At 39.3% G+C, this 23,108-nt stretch overlaps 1 protein-coding gene across 5 annotated transcripts in view; it reads right to left on the reverse strand.

Moving 5' to 3' along the window:
• The window catches only part of LRRK2 (leucine rich repeat kinase 2), a 62,293-nt gene extending 46,212 nt beyond the window's left edge, over positions 1–16,081 (reverse strand). The window contains exons 1-8 of one of the 5 annotated variants that reach the window (XM_015627065.2): positions 15,790–15,949; positions 15,616–15,701; positions 11,224–11,330; positions 8,472–8,560; positions 7,947–8,081; positions 6,195–6,329; positions 2,624–2,755; positions 9–128 (exon numbers count right to left, since the gene is read on the reverse strand). In XM_015627065.2, coding sequence (XP_015482551.1) covers positions 9–128; positions 2,624–2,755; positions 6,195–6,329; positions 7,947–8,081; positions 8,472–8,560; positions 11,224–11,330; positions 15,616–15,701; positions 15,790–15,949 — 964 coding nt within the window. The other 4 variants (XM_015627070.2, XM_015627069.2, XM_015627072.3 and 1 more) reach the window with 4 other exon arrangements.
• Positions 16,082–23,108: the final 7,027 nt, after the last annotated feature.

Here is a 23,108-nt window from a genome sequence, read left to right on the forward strand (position 1 = left end):
TTACTCACTTAGAAGAGCTAAACAACTGAGAGCGGCAGCTTGTAACTTTGCATTTTCAGGATATGCTGTAACAGCCTTCACAATGACTTCTGGAACCTTATGTAATACAAGGATATTGAAAAAATTTCCTGAAACCACATAAGATAACAAATTAATACAAACACGTATCTAGAGCTTTACATGCATTTTCTCAGCACACAATGCACAAATTTGGTACCAAATGTTCATTTTCTTATTACAGGGCTTGACATACCAAAATTTTATTTGTGAAAGGAAGAGGTTAAGGATAAAAACCAGTTGGGATCTACATTCTTTGTGGGCCTTCTTAATTATTTTTTTTACCAGAGGCAGAGGTTTAATGCAGAATGAAACACAAACAGTCATCAAAATAAGACAAATGCAGTTGGTGTATCACAGGAAGCAAATGCAGTCCTGTTCCTGAATTCCTGCAATGATTTGATGTATCCTATGAAAAAAGTAATTTAACCCTAGAATAACCCTTTATTATCTGGTTTTGCCCTCCTCGTTAAACAAATCAAGGCCAGCATTATAAATATAGAATGTATTCCTTCTGGAACAGGAGAAAGCCTTTGAATAATAAATATATTTAGAGAATAACAATTATTTGAAGCTGTACAGTATTTTGTATTATAAACTGAATATAAGGCACTCTCCAAACAGCAAGCAAATGCAAATAACTTCCTTGTTTGGAAGTATCATGTAGAAAATAATAGACCAACATTCTGTCAAATATGGTTTGATAGCCAATTTTGATATTCAAATAGCAATCAAATATCAATATTTGATAGCAATTTTGATATTCAAATTCATTTAAATCTTGATTAGCAAAAATAAGAATTGGAGTAGTAATGCAAAAAATCAGTTGTGTGGTCATGTTATATCAGCATAGCTGTTTCTTAATATATTTTCATAGAAAAGGTAAGTTTGTGTAAATGCATTACTTACGTAAAGATATTAATAAACCTAGCCTATGTGATGAGTAATTCTGTTGGACTTGTGGCTCGCCAAACAGGTGCCAGCCACTTAAAATTCCAGACAGTCAAATCTAGGATAGCCATTACCAGATCAGCAAGAATGCATGACGGTGATTTTGGAAGCTAGGAGATGCTGACTTTACCATTTCATGGCCAGTTAACACAGGTTTAGAAAGACAGCGTCCAACAGAGTAATCTGGGAAGCAGCACTAGCTATACACGTGAAAATCTTCCAGACTATTTCCAGGAGCACCTACCCATTTCACATCTGTTCCCACAACTGTGTGGTGCTGTGAACATCTCTTCCATAACTCTACTCCAATTGCTCCATATTAATTAAGATGTGGGGCTCAAAGAAGAAATGGATCTTGTGGCTGCTTTTCTGCCACTCTTCGTTGTTGGTCAGCATAAACACATGGCAAACATCTGATTGAAACCATGCTGGTTGCACTTATGGCAAGATCAAGACCTGTCAACCAAGTTGCTGTACCCCCACAAGTGCTTGGCTTCCCTGCCTAGCTTTAGTTAGCCTTGCACAGCAAACTGTTCAAGGTTAACATCACCTCTTGCCAAAAAAACCCTGCAATTACCACCTCAGCAGCCACCACATTTTCTTAGAAATTGAATCTGGCTTTCTGAAGGGGAATGGGAAATTGCTCTGGGTTGCACTCAGGTCTGATCTGTATTTTCTACCATATCTGCATGAAGAAGTGGAAACAGATGGTGAAAGGATGGGACTGATTTTATTATAGGGAGTCATGCACTGGTACCAGCATCTGCAGTAGCTTCAGGCCACCACCTGCAAAAACTGGGAAGTCTAACTCTTGGTGAAGAAGAACCATCCATAGAGTGAGGGCTGCTCAGGCAGCTGCTCACAGTGGGTTTGTATGCAGCTGGGGGAAAAACATATTTATTTTCATTTGAACTTCCTACTACATGGGCAAGTGCTCAAACAGATTTATTATAGTCACAAGTGTGAGAACAGAGCTGCTAAGAGGCACAACTTTTTGCCACTGACATAATTTCTCTTGATGTGACACCAACCCATTTTAGGCCAGACAACTGAAGTACTTTTGTTTAAGTCAAGCCAAGTCCAGAACCCAGTGATTCAGTCACTGCTGCAGCACAGGGGGACCCCAAGACAGGCATCATCACTGTCAGGAATACAGCACAGGTCTCTAAAGATAAATGCATTGCAAGGAGGAAAACTAGAGTTTTAGAGAACACTTTTCAAATAATTCTATAGCACCAGTTGTTTCTCACACATTCATCACTGGTGCTTCAAAAAAATGAAATCTCTAAGTAATTTTCTTCTTTTCTACAATAACTTTATACAGAATCAGACCTACTTATTTCCCATTCTCCTATTGTGCTTCTCATCCTTTTTTGTCTCATTACTTCCCCCTAATTTGAGTCTTTTATGGCAGCTTCTCATTGTTACTTATATTTACCTTGTAAGGACACCATATTGACTGTGGCCAGGGTTTTGCATCATTAGACACAAGGACCTATGCACCACCCTGAGGATTTGCTGGAGTAGCAGTTGTTGCCTGTAATGCTCCCAGTTAACTCCAACTATTATACACCCAGAAAAAGCTGACCTTATATAAACAACTTTGTGAACTTACCCAATGTAAGCTTGTGCAACAAACAGCAACTCACTTCCTGAACTGTTTCACTACTGGGGAAACTTTTCATCATTTCCACTATAACATTGTAGCAGCGAACATTTCCCGACATGAGCACTTCAACATTGCTGGCTGAAGAAAGAAACAGAAACAAAAACTTCTTGTTAAGAGAGAGGAAAAAAAAAAGTTAACTGAATCCTAATTCAGAGTTTAGTTACATAGATTTATTTAGAGAACTGTGACTATATTACAGTTTTTACCTTGCATCTTCAAAGAAAAGTGGCTTTATTTCTTGATACGGCCATAAAAGACAAAAAATATTATGATAATTTTGAAATTATTCATTAAAACAATGCTTTCTCACCTAGAGAATGGAAATTAACTGCTAGGATTTTTCTTCCTATCTAGCTAATGGTTTTCAATGTGCAGTCAAAATTCAGATTAACAATTTTGGTTTTCTCCCATTCTCTATCAGACCATGTAACAGAAGCCTCCTCCCAAACTAATCTTAGTTGGCTTTTTTCTTACATGCAAACAAACTGTTTTATAAATACTGTAACAGTGTTATAAATAGTGTTTGTAATGTGATTGTGATCAAGTACACATTTTACAGTATTTCAGGGGCAGAAAATTAAGAAACAAATTCAAATTTTTTCTCTCATAAAATTTATTCTGTAGTAATTTATTTGATTTAATCATGTATTTCTGAGTTCTCCTTCTTTTTTTAGGGGGCAAGTAGTGTATACCAGTTGTGTACTGAGAGTACTGAAATTTCCATCTAATGTTCCTGCATTATTTTGAAAGCCATTGCACACCCTGTATTTCACAGAATCACACAAGGCTGATGTTGGAAGGAACAACTGAAAGGTCACCGTGTCCAACCCACGTGTTCAAGCAGGGCTGCCTACAGCAGGTTGTCCAGATGGCTCCTGAGGATTTCCAAGGATGGAAACTTCACAGCCCCTCCAAGAAAACTGTGCCAGAGCTTGGTCACTCTCACCCTGTTTACTGTTTATTACTCAGCCTAGATACAGAAACCAACTGGCAATCACACGAGCCCATACAAAGACAGAATGTATCCATTCCAACTCAGGACAGTGATCCCACATATTGTAATTTCAGGCAGAACAGCATCATGGTAGTTAAAACACATGTATGAAAGCATCCTTGTAGTATTTTTATCCAGAGTATGAGACAAAATATGAACCCAAGAAATCCTGGCCAAAATCCTGGCCCAAATAAATGAACTCCCTGTCACAGACTCCAGGGGAGTTAGCATTACTCTGCTGAGGTCTATAAATTTTCTTAATTGTTCTTTCAGCAGCTTGGCTTCCCTGGATACAACATAAGGGAAATATTCACAACTGTATTATTAAAGATAATTATCCTTTTTAAAAGAGCAGCAAATATTTAAAATAATACTTCTCTAAATATTAAATAATGACAACCTACTGGATGAAAAAGCAAGCTCTGAGAGGGAAGCATTTCTGAAGCACTGTATTTGATGGCGAAGGAAGGTACCCTTCACAATGCTTTAATAGAACTTGAGCGATTTATCGTGTCATTCTCAGCTGAAAATACACATTCCACAAAACAAAATTGCATCACTCCACATTAAGTTATCATCTCAAAGGTGGTACTTATGAATATAGTAAAAGAGCCAGACGATTCCAAAACTGATCACTATGGAGACAGCATAATGAACTGCATATTGAAATCTGCAAGATCCAAGCAATGGCACATCTGCAGAGCGTCATCATTTTCCAGAACAAGTTAGAGAAAGAGGTGGAACAGATCTCATTTAATCTTAACCACCAAAACTTGGTCATCTAGGTTCTGTCAACAATTGATGACAAGATCTGAGCACTCTGTATGGCGACTCATCCCATCTGGTTTAGGGTTAGGTAAATTTCCTCTTGAGGTGACTGTTTCTCCCTGCTAAACAGAGCCCAAGCCTGGCTGGTTCCCTATGCCTGCCATTTAGATGGGTAACATTCTGTGATCCACCACTCCACTTCGGAGGACAGTCACCAGCAAAGCATTTTTCTCATGCCACAAATACTACTGAGATTCAAGAGTTCTTGTACAGCTTAGAATAAAACCTTACCCTACAACTTCTTATGACATGAGCCAGAACCAAGTCTAAGTATGTATTAATGAAAGAAAGCATAGTGAGGTAGTCATTCAGAATAGAGACTTGAACTTCAGGGTATGGGGAGACATTTTGCTACCAGTTAAATCACACTGTGCACTTACACTGAATTATCTTCTCTGTGGTGGCCTTAAAAGAATATAATATTTTGTTGAGTTCTTTAGGGATGTCACCAAATAAGAGTATGAATTACAGCTTTGCACATTCATGTGCAAGTACTCTCTGTTCCTCTGGCTAATTTCAATCTTTCATATTAGAAATGAGAGTATTAAATACCTACTTTACAGGTCTTTTTCATGCCTTGTCTTGTTATACTTTGTATAAATATTTACTGCTTTGAAAAGAACTTAGAATCTGGCATCCTCTTCCCTAGAAAACTGCAGTAACTTCTGAGCTAGGGTAAAATTATTTCTCACCCAAGAAATACTAAACCTTTTAAACACAAATGGAACAGCAAGACTTTTGAGAAACAGGAACTAGATAGGCTGGAGTCTGATGAAATGCAGGACACTCCAGTCTAGTTCTTGTTCAGTGGGCATTCATGGGGCCAGGACAGTTCCTATAGAGGCAGAGAGGATGTACAAGCAAGGCTTTGTAAGTAAACACATTTGCAGGAGGTATGACATTATGCACTTCATGAAAGACACGGAGAGCAGAACCCTGCTCTATGCTTTCCAAAGTTTGTCAGCAGGAAGCTGACAAAAGCTGCCTATGTGTCAGCAAGATCAGATTGCTGCCAACAAATTGACACAAATCATCCAACACATTTCTCAGGATCTGATTTTGCATAGAACAGGGACTGCTGTTACCAGAAGACAAGATATAACAAAGACATTTTCTTCCAGTCTTACTGCACAACAACAGAGGACATTGTAACACTACCACATGCACAGTGCTACTAATGCTTGCCATTGCAGCCACCATGGAATGACCACAGCAGGTGTCTGAACTCAGATATCTTTTCCCAGGCCTGGACACTGAATTTGTACTGGCAATTTTCCCTTTGCGGGACAGACTTTGCAGAGAATATTCTTTACCTGTGACCTGAACTCATTGAAGATTTATTTAGTCCATAAATATTTCTTATTTTTCAAGTAGTAAAAGATGACAGGGCAGGTCTTGAACTTCAGTCTCTACAACCATGATAAGCATCTTTGTTACCCCTTACTCCAAGTGCAAGAAAGAATTTTTGTGTTATTTAGGAGAGACTTCTGCTTTAATGGTTAAACATAAAAAATATGTCATTAAAAAAAAAGGTATTTACCAAAGAAAACAGGAAGATGATTTGTCTAACAACTCCCAAACAGTTCTCAATGATTTTTTGCAGCCACAAAAAGATTACTTTTTACAATCACAGAAAGCATGAGCTGATGCACACTGTGGGAAAAAAAGGAATTGAAAATAACTTCTAATACTTACGTGGACCAGCTAAGGAATGTAATGAATAAAGTGCAGGAAGAATCACCTCTTCTTTCTCTGGAAACTCTTTAAATACTTTCAGTATGATCATGTGATCTTTGCTTTCAACAAATTCAGTCAGCTGCTCTTCTGGAACTAAATTGAAAGGCAAGAGATACAGTACATTTTGAGGAAATAATTCTTATCCTGGTACATAATGAGAAAAGACAACTGTTTTTATCAGGTTTCCTTATATTTAGTTTCTATGTTTCACAGAAAGTAAAGTACTCTCCATATACATCATCCTTCATGATTATAGCTTTTTTAACTAAAAACTGAGCTACTTTATGAACACCTTTTTCTAGCTTACACTTTATGTAATTGAGTTCTGAATTTTAAATGCTACCTTGTGAATCTGTATTTTTGAAGTCTTTTAGCCTTTCTCACAGAATGGTAATCCAAACCAAGATTCCACAGATAGTCCAAACCAAGATAGTATATAAGTGAGGGAAAAGCTAAACACACCGTGAAAAAAAAAAAATATAATTAGGGAATGCCATTTTGCATACCCTGGTTTTTTATTTTTTTTAAATAATGGACTTTTTTCATAAAGCCATGCTTATCTTAATGGCTTAAGGTTTTTCTCTCCCTGGCCTCTCTTATTCATACTGACATAACTGTGTGGCTGTGCAATGAACCACATAAGGCAACTGACCCAGGATGAGAGAGAACACCTTTTAAATTTCACAAGCAGAATTGTTTTCTGAATCCGGTCAAGATAAGGTTATGCAAACATCCACATAACAAAAAATGACATGGTGGCTCAGAGGTATAGGAAACAAAGCAGGAGCAGCCTAGGAATTTGTCACATTGGTGCTGCCATCAAGAAGAAGGTATGCAGGTCAGTACCTGCAGCCAGATCTGTCAAAATCTGGCACTTAGAAAAACCATGCACAGAAAACATGAGAAGTTCAGATTTCTGTGGAGACTGAAGAGAAAATATAGCAGGGCAAAAGTATTTAGGGACAGGAAGAAGAAAAGGAACAGAGAAGATAATTCCAAGCATACATGTGGGAGAAAGACTTAAAAAAGCAATATAGAATGGTGTCAAAAAGAACCAATCTGAAGACTATCTTTGAAGCAAAGGAGTACAACACAGTGATAGCATTTCTCAATATTTATTTTGACTCAAGAAATTCAATTCAAAGCAAGGGGACTACAAGGGCCCTTCTGGCTGTAACATGCACAGTTCCTGAAATTTCTGCAAAAATTCAATACATGGTAATTTCATTTTTCAGAATAAATGGGAATATTGTATGGACACATGATCACCTTTTAGCATTGTCAGGGTAAAAGGCAGAACCAAGTATTTTTCTAAAGTACAAACATTTTGCTTGATTTCAGAACTGTTCATGTTACTAAAATTTACCAGTCTTTAAATACACAATCCTGTTTTGCAGAATTCAAATCAAATGTCTATTTGACTATTCTTTATTCCAGCTACTGACCAGTGTTAAATCCCATCTTCAGCTAACTGTGGATTTAGAAATGAAGGAACATTTTGATTTTTTAAAGATGTCATCTTCATTGCTCTAATTTATAGAATTTGTGATATTGCTTGGAAAGTCTGTTTTGTCCTAGCTCATTTAAGAACAAACATAATCCACAAACCAGTCTAGAATGCAAGAATTCATTTATTGCATTTAAATTAATATCTGTCATCCCTCCCAATCTATACATTTTTATAATGCCATAAGCTACAAGATAAAATACCTTTCTCAAAAAGTTTGTGTAATACTTTACATCCATGCTGTTGGATCTCTTCATTTTTAGGGAAGGTGTGCATGGCATTAAATACCAATGAAAACACATCCACCTCTTCTTCCAAGAGCAGGAAAGCAATTATGTCTGAACAGCAGAAGAGATTACATGTTGCACTGATTATTTATTGACATTTTCATTGAAACACAATAAAACACAAAATTCTTTAATATTGTCATTAAAGTTTACTCTGACAGTTCAAATCCAGCTTTGTATAACCCATGACAAAGTTCTCTCTTAAGGTAGCATTTTAAAACAGTACTGATGTTCTAAAACTTCACCACTGAAAGACAGTTCATACCTACCTGGTAAAAAGGTGCAAAATAGTACTCTTATTATTTTGTATACAACTACAAATGACAAGTGACTTCATGGAGTAAAACAGAAAAATCCAGTCTGCCATGTACAGGCAGACACTTCATAGCAGCTCTGTGTTTTAAAGGCATAGATGAAATAGGAAAGTAAAGCACACAGTACCTGACATGAGGAGTAGATTTAATGCTTTTAGTCCTATTACTGAAAGACTTTTATTTCCTTTGTGAACTGTAAGCATTTTAAGAATCTGCCTAAAAATTAAAGACATAAAAAAAAGGAAAAAAAAGAGTTACAGCTAAAGAAATACTGACAAACACAAATTTTTATCAGACATTTACTTTGAAAACAGAAGTAGTTGCAGAAATTAGGAAAACCTTAAAAAGCTCTCAAATAATTTGTAAAAAACACTTTTATTTCAGTTTATATTTTTTTTCAAGTTACCAATGAAGTAATTCTGGAATTTCAACTATGATAATAGTTCATTAAAATACTGATGTATAATTTATCCAATTTATTTTAATTTTCAGTCAGTTATACAAATTAATTCTGCAGGGTCATTTAGGAGGTGGTTACTCTCCAAAGTGCTGGGACAGCATGGCATTGCTCTGCTTGCAGCAAGATCTCAGTTACACTGAACAACCAAGGTTTGGTGGAAGAGAAGCAGCAATTTCCTGGCTGAAGAACTTGAACAGCATCTTGATGAACTCTACCCTATGTTTCAGCCCTACTATTAATTATATATAAGTACTACTATACTCTTATATATATATACTATTATATTTATATAGATATTTTTAACCTACTTTACTCAGACTATCACCTGTAAATAGTGACTAAAAATCTGTAACACCTCTTCAAAAAAATATAATTCTAAAAGCATTGATACCACACTGAATGAAGCAGAATATGGGGGATTTGTAATTAAAAACTAAATTAAAATGCAAAAACTTACACACAAAAAAACGAAAGAAACTTTTTTTTTTTTTGTATCACCGTTTTCCCTTCATTCTATGATGCAGCTAGTTTTTCTCTCCTCTGTTGTAGCACTAGATAACCAAGAAGGAGGTAAACCTTTCTAAACTTCTTCTTTTGTAGGGAAGTTTAACATAAGAGATTACAAAACATCTCATGAAGTCTATTTAAGCTTGTGGAAAGAATACAAATACACTGAAGGAAATTCTCTTTCTCTTTACAGTTACAGCAACCATTCAATTATTTATTACACTGACTGTCAGAAACACCTAAATCAATAGCAAACTACCATTTGTAAACATAACTGCAGTGTAGTCAAGTTGGATCATAGCTGAGAGACAAAAGAAAGAAATGTGTTTTCTAGTTTAATATTCCTATTCTCCTAAAATAGTTACATACACAAAAGGGAAAAATCTCCTGCAAAAAAATGACCTTTTCTTATCTATTGTAACTGTTTCCTGCTTTGCTGTAAACAGCATCTATTCGTTATGGTGTTGATTCACTGTAATTCTAGTACAATCCATGCTCAAGGAACATGAGACATAATTTAGCTTGCTTGCTCTGCCTTTGGCACTGACAGAAATGACTGAGCCTACTCCTCCACTAAGTCTTCCCACAGCAAGGGAAACTGTCAGAATATCAGACAGGGATATATAGTTGGCTAAAATATTGGTACTGAGAAGGAATCATGTACAGCAATGCTATCATCAGATCTTTAGTGAAGTTAGAGTTTGAAAAGGATGCTTTGTTAACTGTACACATTGCGTGGGCGCGGAGGAGGCTGTGGGAAAGATCAGTCCCAGAAAGTAATTTTTCTGGGACCTGAGAATGAGCAGCAGTATCTCCAGCTCTCAGGATAACTTTCAGTCAACTAACAAGCTTTTAAGCTGCCAAAGAAATTGCAACTAGCATGTGCAGCTTCAGCTCAGTTATTTCTCGTTCATGAAAAGCAACCCAAGTCACTTTTGCTTTCCAACAAAAACTGCCAACACATCTTTCAAGGGAGTTCACTCCCCAACTGCCGTGTATTCTAGCCACTATAAAACAAATAAACAAACCCCCACAAAGTCAAAATGCATCTTCATGCTATTTTTCAATAGCAACCTCTCCAAGGAAGCATGTGGTGAGGACTATGGAGGTAGATTCATGGAGTTATAAGGCTGTATGTTCTTGCTGCTGTCATTATCAGCCCTCAAGGCAGCAATCTGTCCAAGAGTGAGAACACCTAACCAAGTTCCCAAACCAACCCCCGTGTACATTCTGCCTACATCTACAATTAAGTTTTGTGCTGCTGGGCAACAATTCAGCCAACTTATGTGGCTGTTCATCCCATCTAATCACAGACATCCAGAAAAAAATTTGCTTAGGCTTCCTTTGACAGCTGATGGACCAGAGCTGAGCAAGTCCAAACCACAATTTACTCCATTTACTAAGAAGACAGAACAAACCATTACTTCTGAAGGTAATTGTATCCACTGAACTCACAGGTAGTTGAGGTGATCAGTGTAAATACTTATCTTTAAAACAATAATAACAGGTGTGACAAAACCTCCTCTTCTTGATTTACACTACTTAGGTTTGTGGATATAATTCCTCACGTTTGAAAAAACACACACAAACATCCAGGTGATACTGCCTCTGCCAAAAACGTTACTTAGGATTTTTTTTAATGTGTAAGTGGAAATTCCTATATTTCAATTTGGGCCTTTTGCTTCTCATTCTGTCACTGAGTGTCACTAAAAAAGGTCTGTCTCAATCTCCTTTACTTTCTGCACCGGGTATTTAAATACACAGATAAGATCTCTATTTGTGTGTGTCACATTCTGAAGGCTGAAGAAATGTACAAAAAAGCTGATGTAATAATTTTATATATTTAATTGCATATATATGCTGCCAAAATGACCAAGCATTCTAGCAGACTCTTTGTATACAAAATACTTACTGGTGAACACCCAGTACTTCCCAGTCCTTCCCAACATCCTTAGGGGCTATGTTTTGTAGAGTACTTGGACAAATTTCTATTAATTTACAAAGAAGTGACCAGCCCATCTGTAAAACAAAAATACAACTATTTTAGAATAGATATTCTGTTTGGAACTTTTACATTGTCTTCTAATATCCTTGGCTTTTGCAAGACAGCTGTTCTGTTACCTAGCTAAATCAGTAAGGGAAAATTAATTAACACAAGACAAATGGCATGGAAAGTTAAAAGATGGAAGTAAAACATATGCTAATGATTCTGATTGCATTGCTTGCAGGAACACATCACTCTCAATCTGCTTCAGCACTGCTTGAGGATAAAGGGCACACAGTTAAATGAGCTGCTGATAGACAGAAACATACGATGTGATCCATAGTATGTTATCACAGGCCAGGGAAAATCCCTCTACTGTTACAGGTGGTTCAGATTTAACAAAAAAATGTTTTCATAAGAATTTACCATTTAATTGCAAATTGTAAGAAAGTATACGTTTTTAAAGGTCTTCAATGTTTTAAATGGGGATGAGATACATAAACAATCACCATACATTTCATATTCTTGCCATCAACTCTCAGTTCCATGTGCTTTCAAAATATAACAAAGGCAGTAGAAGTTTTGAGATCATAAGGAGTGAAAGACAACTAAACCAAACGTATTTGTTCTTAAGAACTACCTGTCCCATCCTATGCAAATTCTTTGACTTTCAAACATCTGTAAATAATGCCAAAAGCTAAAAATGCTCCTCTTTGATCTTCTCTATCAGAGAAATCTGCTCTCTTATGAATGTCTACTGGCTGATATGACTGAACAGGCTGCAGTGAGGAAGCAGTAAGCAAAATCTGTACAAAGAAATAACTGATGAAAGAAAATCCCTCTATTGAAAGAGGTGAACAGTGAAATGTCAAAAGTCAAGATGAAGCAGATTTTACAAAAAGGAATTATAACAAGGCATTTGAGTTTCCTTGAGCCTATAAGTAAATTAAAAAGTGGAGGCAGGCCTGTGACAAGGCTGTGCTTTAAGAATAGAGTCAAGGCAGAAGATAATATGTAACAAAGACTCTATACATAACTGGATCACTTTTTCACAGAAGAGTTAAGTAAAGCAAAGAGGTCAAGATGGGACAGCAAACAACAGGAATGTAAATGGCTACCTCCAAAGAGTTTAACAACAAAGTTCATATAAAGTGCATGATCCCTAACCTTGCAATCAGTAAGACTAGAGACATGGAATTACAAGTCTGGTAGTGTAGCCACCCACAGGAATAGTGTAAGCCTGAATCTAGACAGCCTTCCTGACAGCCTTGTAGAGTGTGTAAAAGGCGATGTAGCTCCCTGGGGACTGGAATTCCGCTTTTGTCTTTCACACATTCGGTTGCAGTGTGAGCACAGCCCATATCTGCAGGACTTCTGTTCCTGTTTCAGTTTAGATTTGTAGAGACAAATGTTTTAAGCCAATTACAATGTTAATGTCTGCAGATTGAGCTTGACTATGAGCCAACTTCCATGCACTTCTCTTCCTTGGATAGCAAGCTGCCATGCCCTGCATATGACTACAAATCTCTTACTATGGACATTCAGGCTGGTCTGTGTAACTGAGTCCTTACGAAGTGTAGGTACAGTGAATAGTCTTATTAACCATTGGTCCAAGATGAGGGTATGTAATTGCCTAATTTTACATATTGCAAACAAAATAGAGTTTATTGGTGACAGTCAATCAGGTACAAATTTCAAAAACCTTGTAGAAGTGACTATTAATTGATAAACTGCTTATTCCTTAGAAGACATTTTATCTTAGAAGTCCCACTTTACAAGAGCATCCTAACCGTTCTTATAAAATTTAGAATCTGATGAAAACTTGCTTAATTAGTTTAGAAAATTTCTTTTTGTATTAACTGTTTCTGATGAATTTTATATTCCCATTGAACATTTTCATTTGTATTGTTAGGACTCCAAGTTTATCAAATTTATTTATCAGATTTATCAAATCTGTGATCCAGAGAAGACCAATGGAAACATCTGACCTGTTGATATGTGGTCTATTTTACAATATTAAAATCACAACCTGAGGTAACAGAGAGCTTATTAGCTGTTTGATAATTAAGTAAGAAAGCAAGGTCTTTTAAATAACAGAAATCATGAAGGTTATAGGGAAGGGAAATAAAGCAAACAAAGATGTCCTTATAAAGACTTTAAATCCCAACATACAGAAATAGTTGGTTGCAGCACTGAAGCTCATTATTTTTAAACCAGACCCTTTTTGTTTCTAGCATGCAATTAATTAATATTAGCTCCCACCATCTATGTAGAACAAAAAAGCTCTGCTGACTGCTCTTTACACAAGTGCACTCATATTTTGCTCTAGAGTTTCTCAGCTGCTCCAATCATTGCCAGAGAAACTGCAGAAAACTACCCTATTTACTTAAAGACATATATTTTACAGGAACTACTGGCTTTCCACACCTGTACCTTACTACTTCTGAAGGAGCTTGCAGGGTTTAGGCCTGCAGTCTGACTTGGCCACCTCTTACAATATTGACCTACTAGGCAAATTAACCCTGTACAAGTCAGTGGAAAAGCAGCAACCCACAATGCTTTGTAACCAGTTAAGGAGGGGAGGCAAAGTAAATTCTCATCTTAGGTATGTCTCTCACTGTGTTTATTCTCTTATGTGAGTCAATTTTTTTACAATGCCAAAAGAAAAAGAAGGATGGTTAATTATTTATTCAATAAAAAAATCATTAATAGTGCAAAGAGACTGCACTGAAATCAGGACCTCATTAACTTCGCCACTGCTGTAAAGTGAGAATTTATTCAAAAATATTACAAACAAATAGCAGTGAATGAAGCAATAAGACAGAGCTCTACTTACAGTGTGAATGTTTGTAAACATCAGAACTAAATGTGAAAGAAGAGCTGCCCAAGACATTTTATGAGGAATGGAATTTGAGCTTTGCACTGGCTATGAATTTCCCACTGCATACAACATAGTAATGCAAAAGAGGTCCAGAACTTCTAAACTGTATGACTGCAAATGTAGGCAGGAAAAAGATTAAAATTAATTTTAAAATTCTGCATTAGAATGAGGTATTTTAAGAGAGTTAAAATGAAAGTTAATCACTATCTTCCTTACACAATTCTGAGAGTCTTGTGCTACCATTTCACACCTACTTCTTGTTTTGATTGATGTTTTACTTCCAAGTTTAGACTTCTGGGCAGAGGTTTTATAAACTAATGTGCTTTATCTTGAAAATAACTGCTGATTCATATTCCTGTATTTGTTAAAAACCTGAAAATCATACAGTAAAGTAAGTAAAACATTAAGACACTGCACAAATATTTAGTCTTCAAAGGAATCTCAAGAACATTGTTATTTCAGATTAATCACTACAGAAATGCAATTTCATACTTAATCTAGATTTTGGGCTTTTGATCTCTAGCTAAGGTCTAGTACACAGAAAAAAAACCCAAACCCAAAACCTTAAAATATATTATTATTCAAGAGGCATTTGCAATATAATTCATGTTTTGCCTTCCAGTTGAATTGAAAAAATCCCAAAACATGCCCAAAATATTGTAACTATATAAAGGTGCTTAAGAATAAATAAATAAATAAATAAATAAATAAATAAATAAATAAATAAAAATCAAGTGAGATGCACAGAAATCTGGAGCTTATAAACATCCTCTATGCATAGCATAGTCAGAAATTTAATATATGCCTGCCAGGAATGAGCTGTTTCGTATGACAAGTCTGGCAGCTGTACCAGAAGTATAACATCAAATTGTGCAAGTGCCACACCCAGTCCAAATGGGCCAATGTTAAATTACAGGAGCAGGCAGGCAAAACCTTAAACTTCAGAACTCGTAGCTAATATATTTCTCCCTGCCTTTAAAAAACTGTGCTAGCACAAGTCTCAAGGATATGGCCACATATATATGAATTCATAGTATAAAATCGTGCCTTTCAGAAGTTTGTCTAACCACGGCAAAATTCAATATGGACACATCAAAATTATGTTAGATAACATCATTGGTAATTTAGAACCCTATATTACACAGTATTCACATGGCTTAATTTTTATTTTCTATTTCGTCTCCTTCTGCCGGTAAAAACAGAGACGCAGCCAGCGGCGCCTGCAATAAGCTGGAGCACTTGGTCCCTTTAAATGCCAGCGATGACAGCGCCCTTCTACAGCTCAGAGCACTTCATGAAGCGGCCCAGGAGACAGACAGCAAGCTAAGGAGAAATCGACAAGCGGAACAAGAACTTTTATCCCGGGACGGGCCGGCGTTCGCTCATCCCAGAGCGCAGCCGGAGCGGGGGAAGCGGCCCCGACCCGCCCGGCCCCTGACCTGCTGCACGCCCGCCGCTCCCGGGTACAGATCCACCACCAGCAGCAGGGGCACGTGGACGTTTTTGCCACTGAAGAGCCGGGGAGCTGTGGGGGGACAGAGACAGACAGAGAGAGCGCGTTAGCGACCGGCGGCGGGCGGGACCGGGCGAGGAAGGGCAGGGCAGGCGCTCACCGCTCTGCCGGGCCGCCAGCTCCAGCAGGTCGCTCAGGGTCTGCACCAGCGTCTCCAGCCGCTTCCTCTCCTGGACGTTTTGAAGCCGGACGACCAGTTTCCTCAGGGCCTGTTCCTCCCCCGCCACTGCCTCCCCTTCCTCGGGGCCGCCGCTGGCCATGGCCGACCCGCTGCCCTCTCTGTGCCCATCCGCCGCTCGGCGGGACGAGCGCAGGGCTGGGCTGGGCGGTGCGGGCCTGTCCCGCTGCTGCAGCCCCGCACTGCCGCCGCCCGGCCGCCGTCACCCGGCCCTCCCGAGCCGCCCCCGCCGCGGCCTCCGGCCCCTCCCACGGCGCTGCTCCATGGACACGGCCAAGGACCGGCCCCCGCGGGCGGGCGGCCCCCGGTAACCCCTGGGAAACGCCCGCGGGCCTCGCGCAAGCGCCGGCACACGGAACAGGCCCGCGGGCAGCTCCCCCTCACCGTGATTGACGACGCGGCTGCCCAATACAGCTGCCGAGCAGGACCCGCGGTCTGCCCGGCAGTGCCTCGCTATAAAAACTGGCCAGCGGTGGTGTGCAGTTATGGGTTGGGTGAGCTTTAGGGAGTGAGGATCTGTGACCCTGTGGGATAGCTACATTAAGGCAGTCTGCTCCTGAAAGGCTGCGCCCTGTGGGAGGGTGTGGAGTTGGGCCTTGGAAGAAGGGAGGAGTGAGGTGAAGGCGTTTTAAGACTTCATTTCCATCTCTAATTGCCCTACTCTAATTTGTTTGGCAATAAGCTAATTTCCCTCAGTTGAGTCTGTTTTGCCTGTAATAGTGATTGGTGAGTGATGTCCTTATCTTGACCCATGAGCCTTTTACTGTTTTCTCTCCCTCCTCCAGATAAGGTGAGTTAGAGTGGCTTTGCTGAGAAGCTCCTGTCCAGATGTGGTTAACCCACTGCAGTCCTTTTTGGCTCCCACCACATTACTCTTGTCTGAAACCATGGATGTCTGAAATCTTCAGTGTGTGTCTTCTACCCACCTTGATAGTAAATGCTGTGTTGTTGAAGTCTCTGCTTGTTCCAGCTTGCAGCTGGCTCAAAGTCCTGGATCACTTTTTAGTAAATAATTTGTTGTGGCTGTAGATTCCTGAGCTAGACATCTTGAGCTTGAGTTAACGTTTCCTCTTCTTTCCATTATGTTGGTAAAGAATAAAAAAAACCTGCTAAGTGTTTCTGAGATTCCTGAATGAATATAGGAACTAATTTCTAGAGATAGGTGTCTCCCAAAGTTCATTTCTCTGCAGATAGCAGTTCCCTGGAGTGCTGGTTGGAGAGGATGCCAGCTTCTGCTAGTCTCTGGAAGTCTGGTAGAGTTTGACAAAAGTTGTCTGAAACATATTAATTAGAAAAGAGGAGAATGGAAAGAATGAGGTAGTCTTGGTAAGCATCTATATTGTAGTTTTCATGGATTTTTCTGGGAAAATCCAGTGAAGATATGTTAATATCTTCACAAAAATGAATGAGGAGAATGGGTTCAAATTCAAAGACAGTAAGTTGAGATTGAATACTAGGAAAAAGTTCTTCACTGTGGGCATGGTGAGGCATTCTAACAGGCTGCCTGGGGAAGTTAGGGATGTCCCATCCCTGGGGTTGCTCAAGGCCAGGTTGGATGGGGCTCTAATCAAGCTGGTGTAGTGGAAAGTATCCTAGCCCACAGAAGGAAGATTGGAACAAGATGGTTTTCAAGATCCCCTTTCAATCTAAACCATTGTATGAACTGTAGAAGTGATTAGAAGTTGTGACTGAGCTGTCTTGTGTTGATGTCTGGCAGGAAAATTGAGCTCTGATAGTAAAGTGTCTGAATGTCATTCTTATCCAAGCATGAGAAAAGGAAAAGGACTTCACCTCTGGAGCGCTTCTTAAATGTTTTTCTACTCTGGAAGTTTCATATGTTTCTGACCTCTTTCTAATGTTCCATCAGTGAATGTGGATGGCTTACCATGAAGACCACAACAAAGGGCCCCAGATCTTTAACTAATTTAAACAATTTTGGTTTTTTTTCTGTTGGGTCTCAGTGTGTTTATTCCATGTCTTCTGCTCTCTATCAGCTGTAGCGTGTTGTGTTGTTTTATGCACATAGTTTGAAAAGACTGTACAGAGTCACAGAATTAACTGGGTTGGAGAAGACCTTTGAGATCATTGAATCCAACCTATGACTAACACCACCTTGTCAACGAGACCATGGCACTAAGTGTCACATCAAGTCTTTTTTTAAACACCTCCAAGGACAGGGACTCAATTTCTTTTTGGCCACAGGCTATAATTCCACATCATACAATCGTCTGGTTTGATATAGCAATTTGCATGGTCTCATCATCTGGTATATAATGAATATTGTTATATTTTCTTGAAATCAGTGTAATGTTATGTATGAATGGAGGATGCACGGACCCTTACAGAAACTTCGTAAGTGAACACAATGTTAGATTTGAGTCTGCTGTAACTGTATTTTGTTTTAGCTCCATGTAGAAGTTGATTGGGGTAGGAGCTTCTGTTGGAGTAAGGCTGCAAAGGGAATTCCAAAGGAAGGGGCAAGCTGCTAGAAAACACACGAGAAGACCCAGAAGAACTTTCTAAATCTGAGTTACGGCTCATGTCTGGGCTTAGGGCTCATCCCATTCCTAGGATTTGTTTTAGAAATTAAATCGATGGTGGAGCTCCAGGTTGATTTGGGTTATAAGGGTCATTTTTGCTTTCTCTTCTCAGTCATCTCTAATGTCTCTTCTGAAAATAATTTTCTTGTCTTGTGCTCCTTTCCCTCTCTTGGCTACATACATTTTCATGTTTGGAATAAAATTTTCTGCTTCATCTTTTAATTCAGTCTGTCCTTGACATTAGCCATCTGTGACTGGATTTTGCTATTAGCTGTGTAGCAGGTCCCTCATTTCTTCACCCTTCCTAGCTTTGGTATTGACACAGATTTAAATGTTCTATGGTGCTTATAGGGTGAGATACCAGGATGCAGAGAGAGATTCTGGGTCAGCTGTGAAAGGAATGTATGTTGCACTGTGATACAAGTATATTTCAGAACTGAAATTTCATCTTTTTGACAGGAGGGGGAGGCTGTGTGCAAAGAAAGACTGTAGGCTGTTGTTTCTGCATTGCTGGGAAGGAAATAGTTTTTCTGGAACAGTTCTTTTCCCTGGATCATTGCTAGTTCATTTGGGCTTTTTGGGGGTGGAACTCCCTCTGGATTTTCTTTCTGTTTGGTTTTGTAGGGGGGAATGTATGTGAGAATGAGTTTGGGTTTTTGTGTGGGAAGTTCTAAATGTTTTTTTGTTTGGTCTTCTGAGGTTTCTTTGTCTTTTGTTGGTTTTTTTAGGTTTTTTTCCCTCTTCCTCATCTCCCATCATTTTATTTGCAGTGCTTTACACCACCTGGTAAGCCTGCAGAAGCTGTGTTAGGTATTGCCTGAGGACTATTCTCTTTGCAAGCTATTTCTGACAGAGAGCAATGTCAGTCAGGTCCATTTTCTCACATTCAGTTTTGTCTCATCGTACTTCCCCTAGAGAGGAGAATGAAAATTTAATTACACAAGAGTTTATAACCACCTTTTTTTTGGTTTTTGAAATCTTCTTTGAAGAGCCCATGCATATTTATTACTGAAGGCATAGTACTCTGAATAAATCTTCTCTCCAGTGTTACATTCCCATTCTGTGTGTTTTAACCCTGAAGCTGGAAAGAGGGTGGTGTTAATTTGAATGACAGAAGGTGCTCAGACAGAGCCTGTTCAGAAGTGATATGATGACAGTTATTTGATTCACTCCTGGACAAAATGCTGATAAATGGTCCATCCGCTTTTATGTTGTAACCAGCAGGGACTCTGTGGTGTTAATGAACCCATTGCTACAGAAAACAGTGGCAGAGCAGGTATTCTACCTTGACTTTTTCAGCTCTTATTTTAGCTACCAGGGATTTAAATTTAAAAAATATTAAGTACTGTCTATAGGCCCTTACTTGATCACTGCTCTTTGTATGTGAGGGTACATCATCTTTACAGCTTCCAAATGGATGGGCTCGGACAGGCACTCTCTTTGCTGGCTAGGAAACTGGCTGATGGCCGGAGCCAGAGAGTAGTGGTGAATGATGATACATCCAGGTGGTGGCTGGTCACAAGTGGTGTTCCCCAGGGGTCAGTATTTGGACCAGTCCTGTCTAAAATCTTTATCAATGATCTGGATGAAGGGATCAGGTGCTTCCTGTCAGTTTGCAACAAGTTGGCACCACAGTGGAAGTGTTGATCTGCTGGAGGGTAGGAAGGCTCTGCAGAGGACACTGGACAGACTGAACAGGATTGATGGGCCAGAACAATTGTGTCAGGTTCCGCAAGTGCTGAGTCCTGCACCTTGGTCTCAACAGCTCCTCAAGAATGGAGTGCTGAAGGCTGGGGCAGAGTGGCTAGAAATCTACCCAGTGGAAAGGACCTGGGGGTGCTGGTCAACAGCAGCTGAACATGAACCAGGGTGTGCCCAAGTGGCCAAGAAGGCTAATGGCATCCTGGCCTGGATCAGAAATACTGTGTCCAGCAGGACCAGGGCAGCGATTGCCCTGTACTCAGCACTGGTGAGGCCATGCCTCAAATCCCATGTTCAGTTTTGGGCCTTTCACTGAAATAAAGACACTGAGGTGCTGGAGCAAGACCAGAGGGTCTGGAGCACAAGTCTTACGAGGAGCAGCTGAGGGAGCTGGGGGTGTTCAGCCTGGATAAAAGGAGGCTCAGGAGAGACCTTATTGGTCTCTACAACTGCCTGAAAGAAGGCTGTAGCCAGGTGGAGGTCAATGTCTTTTCCCAAGTAGTGAGTGATAGAACAAGAGGAAATATCCACAAGTTATGTGAGAGGAGGTTTAGATGCGAAATTGTGAAAAATTTCTTCCCTGAAAGGGTTGCCAAGCCCTGGAATGGGCAGTCCAGGGAAGTGGTTATAATCCACCATCCCTGGGAATATTTAAAAGACATGTTGATGTGGCCCTTAGGGGCATGGTTAATGGTGGACTTGGCAGGGTTGGGTTAATGATTAAATTCAATGTATTTAAAGAACTTTTCTACTTTAAATGATTCTATGAAATGTACCTTTATGAAAGTAGGTGCTCTAGTTGAGTTTCAAAAAGATTTAAGGTATTTGACATGCTTTTTTGAAGTTGTCATTAGATACATTCCTTAAAGTCATCTTGAGTGTTATAAGTGTACGTATGCATTATACAAATATGTATGAATATTTCTATTATATAGAAAAAGATTAAATCATAACAAAAGTAGAATTTTATTTAAAAAAATTTGTGTATCTGTTAAATTGTGCTGACACCTAGTGGTGGGAATACTTCTAATACAGTAGTAAATGGTCTATGGGTCCTTTGGTTCTGTTTTTAAGTTAAACAAAGGCACCTTGAAACTATGCTTTTCTTAGAGGAGGCCAGAGAAGACCTGGATTTCCTCAAAGGAAGGGCTGTCCCTGAAGTTCCTTCCTTTATCTTTCCTGAAAATCATCTTCCTTCTGCCTGCTTTTCCCCTCTCATCATCCTTTGGGGTACACTGCATTGCTATATACTCTATATGGTCTGTATGTTAACACAGCAGATGAGTACTTCAAAGCCCAAGTAAGCTTTCCTGCTGTTTCCTGCTGAATAGCTGATGATGCACTTCGTGGTTCTAAATTAGAAACTGAAGGAGATGTTCAGGATGTTTTCTGCCAGTATCCAGCTGATTAAACAGCTTCTGTTAAAGGGACAAAGCTTTCACTTCATAGAATCATGGAATGGTTTGGGCTAGAAGGAACCTTAAACACCATGAAGTTCTGACCCCCCAGCCATGGGCAGGAATGCCTTCCACTATACCAGATTGCTCAGGGCCCTATCCATCTTGTACACTTCCAGGGATGGGGCATCCACAGCTTCTTTGGGCAACCTGATCCAGTGCCTCACCACATTCACAGTAAAGAATTTCTTTTTCATGTCTAATCTAAACCTGCCCTCTTTCAGTTTGAAGCTATTCCCCCTTGTTCTGTCACTACATGCTCTTTTTAAAAGTCCCTACACACCTTTAGAACTCCTTCCAGTTATTCTTTGCATCCCTTGCCAAGTCCAGCTCCAACTTCACCTTGGCCTTCCCCCATCCCTGTACAACTGGACTGCATCTCTGTACTCTTCCCACGTTACCTGCTCTTGCTTTCTTTGCCTGTACACATACTTCTTGCCCTTTAGCTTCACCAGGAGGTCCAGACTTGGTGGTTCCTATCTCCTGCCTTCCTTGCCAAATTTGTTGTGCCTAGAGATTACTAATTTGTGTGCTCCATGAAGATGCCCTTAAAAATTTGCCTGTTCTGTTTCCTTGTCCCAGAAGAAAGTTTCTCAGGGGATTGGATTGATAAACTCCTTGAAGAGCTGATGTTGACTTTCCTGAAGATGATCAGGCCTTTAAGGGAAAAAAAAAACAACCCACAACTGAAAAATTAAAAAGTAGACTTGTAGCTGGTCTCTAAGGAGGTGTATTATAAAGCCTAAATTTCTGGATCACTGGCTTCAAGGTTATGTTAAAGACAGCTGTGAGAAGAAGGGTAAGGGGCCACCTGTCCAGAGCATGTAGCACTTAGCTATGAGAACTAGGAAAGTGATTTAAGTAGAAAGAAGATTTAAGAAGGAGGCTCCCACAGCTGAGGAGAGAACAGCACTGACTGCTTGAAAAAGAGATTATGAAACAATCATCACTTTCAGAGTGGCTGAAATATATGGACCTTGGATATAATAGGATAGAATAAGGCCATTGGTTTATGAAATATGGTGACCTTCGTACTGTTAGGTCTACTGGAATGCAGTGCCTTTCCTCATGCTACTTCCGTATAGCACTACAATGCCTACAGAAGTGAATTTGCTCACCAGGTAGAGGTCAGCACTGTGTCTGACCTGGGTTGCACTGTTCATTTTGGGATTATTTACTTTATTTCATTCCATTTTAAAGTATTTTCTTAATAACTGTAGCTATTACTATACAGCACCAGTGGGTTTACAGGGCCATGTATGATGCATTTTGCCTGTGTCTAGGGTTTTGTATATCTTTTCTAATATAATTTTTATGGATCCCTTTCATTGTGCAATAATGTCTATCTGTCATCAGCTTTTATAAAGAGTACAAATAAAGGCGGTGATGCAAATGAGTGTAAGTCCCTGAAGCAGAATTCAAGAACGTGGCACCAAAGTAAATCATAATCCAGCAATATAATTTTTCCCCCTCTGTCTGTTCCATTATTAGTGGATTGATCACACTGGTTTTAGTAAGGAAGAGGGTTCTTTGCTCTTATAGG

The sequence above is a fragment of the Parus major genome, chromosome 1A (assembly GCF_001522545.3).
Source record: "Parus major isolate Abel chromosome 1A, Parus_major1.1, whole genome shotgun sequence".
Lineage (NCBI taxonomy): Eukaryota > Metazoa > Chordata > Aves > Passeriformes > Paridae > Parus > Parus major.